This window comes from Fopius arisanus, unplaced genomic scaffold, assembly GCF_000806365.1.
Source record: "Fopius arisanus strain USDA-PBARC FA_bdor unplaced genomic scaffold, ASM80636v1 scaffold00032, whole genome shotgun sequence".
Taxonomy (NCBI): domain Eukaryota; kingdom Metazoa; phylum Arthropoda; class Insecta; order Hymenoptera; family Braconidae; genus Fopius; species Fopius arisanus.
This window is the reverse complement of record NW_011887771.1, coordinates 9,233-11,265: the sequence shown is the minus strand read 5'-3', so window position 1 is coordinate 11,265 and position 2,033 is coordinate 9,233. Positions and strand designations below refer to the sequence as shown.

At 36.5% G+C, this 2,033-nt stretch overlaps 1 protein-coding gene across 1 annotated transcript; it reads left to right on the top strand.

The window, feature by feature from the left end:
- Window positions 1–30: 30 nt before the first annotated feature.
- On the top strand, window positions 31–2,024 carry PIG-F (phosphatidylinositol glycan anchor biosynthesis class F). The gene is made up of 2 exons (XM_011303448.1): window positions 31–925; window positions 1,114–2,024. The coding sequence occupies exon 2, from the start codon at window positions 1,133–1,135 to the stop codon at window positions 1,835–1,837; it is 705 nt and encodes a 234-aa protein (XP_011301750.1). The 5' UTR covers window positions 31–925; window positions 1,114–1,132; the 3' UTR covers window positions 1,838–2,024.
- The last annotated feature ends 9 nt before the right edge of the window (window positions 2,025–2,033 follow it).

Genomic DNA, 2,033 nt, shown 5'->3' with positions numbered 1-2,033 from the left:
AATTCATAGATGAGTGGAGTAAAATAGACTCGAAACATCCATTCATAAATATCCAACAAAAATTATTTTCAATTTAAATTTTTTCAAAACATTCTAGGATCAAATCTACAATTGTCTGGGTGCAAAGTGACATATAGAGTGATCTACAAAGTTTTTTTGCATTATTTACGTTTTTTTATTTGTTGAGAATTGCGCTGGACAGTCTATCAATGGACTAATTATCAAATACTTAGTTTATGAACTTATGCTTGTTTAAATACTGTCTATATTACCCCATCATCTCCTATACTACAGCAAAATAAAAAGTAAAGAATAAGTTGAAATCCTCATTACCTTCATAATATGAAAAAATAAATTATTATATTAGTTTTATCACAATTTTTTGTCTTGTCAACGTCAACATGAAGTCGCAACAATAAATTTCCTCCAATTCGATTAGTTATTAAAAATTGGTATGGATAATGCCGCACGCGCATCTCTCTCTCTTTTTTATTTGAAAATTTCCCGCCCGGAGATGAGTCCCCCGGAATCTGCCTTGCCTGCCTTGTGATGTATTAGTATCGTATCGATCAATGTGAAGGAAACCACTTTGTTGTAATACACATCTTACCACCTTTAGACCGTTTTTCTCACAAAGTTATTGTAAAATTAACCCTGTCATCGGTATAAATCTAACAGTACCCTCATAACGTGATTACTTTGCACATCGGTAGAGAACAAATACATCACAGCTACCGACCATGTGTACTCTGTGTACTTCATCTGGCATTATGAAAAAAGTAATAATAATAAACGAATTTGTTTGACATCAAATAGTGTGCTTTGTTTGTTTGCACTATATCAACCATAATGATGTAAAAGTACAAAATTACTAGCGATAACCAATTATTAAAAGTGAATAACTAGTCACTTGTGGACTCCACTGGTAAGTAAATAATTAATTGGATAAACATAACAAAAGACATCTTTCATTGCCCTTGAAACAAGTACATAACTTTGTCAAAATAAATTCAAACTCAACAAGCTGAATTATGATATTTCCTTGATTTTTGATTGAGACAAATGTATAATTGATAAAATCGCAAAATGATGTCTGTTGAATTCTTGATACAGCTGTAAAAACTATTGGAAAATGCTGTCAGACCGAGTTCCAGGGCATCGTCAGCTGCTCTTCTACTCTTCATTCACCTGCATCTATTTTCCTTGCATTCTGATTCTCTTGAAATTAAATGAGAACCTCTACAATGTAGGAAAATACAATTTCATCCCCATTCTGCTGATTCTGCTGTTCGCGGAAGGTATAAAATGGGGATTCTCTATCCTTTCCAAGGAACAGAACCACTTTGGAAAATTGGAGACACGCTTACCTCGCTCGAAGAAACCCTGGACCAAGGGCATGAGAGAGATAATCAAGTTCCTGACCCTCCTGTTAATGTTGGCCTCCATCTACTACGTCTTGATAATTCTCTTCGGTGCACCATTGTCGACCCACAGGGAGGAGACCTCAATGCTTGCCATCACCCTTACTACATTAACCTTCGTCACCCCTAGCCTCCACGTGGGTGTAGACGCTACCTTGGGGATTCTCTCTCGTCTCCAGTTCTCCAATAGTAATATTATTGCAGAGGCCATGAGTTTGAACATTAAGGCTACACTTTTAGGAACATGGCTGGGGGCTATCGTAATTCCTCTGGACTGGGACAGACCCTGGCAGGTCTGGCCCATTCCTTGCGTCATTGGGGCACTCGTTGGCTACATGATTGCCCACTTCATCACCCTCATCAAGATGTTGCCCATTGGGGGTGTTTTGAGGTTGAATAAGAAATTCCATAGATAGTGAATCTAGAAGTTGAACATTTTTTGATTCACCATCTAGGAGTTTTTACACATTTTTGAGACAATCGATTATCAATCGTACCTTTGTTGGGAGTTGAGTTGTTTGCAGTCATCGTCCATTAAATTCAATATTAACGCCGATCTATTTTGATCATTGAATTTTTTATGGTTAATAAAATAGTTAATTACTGAAATTG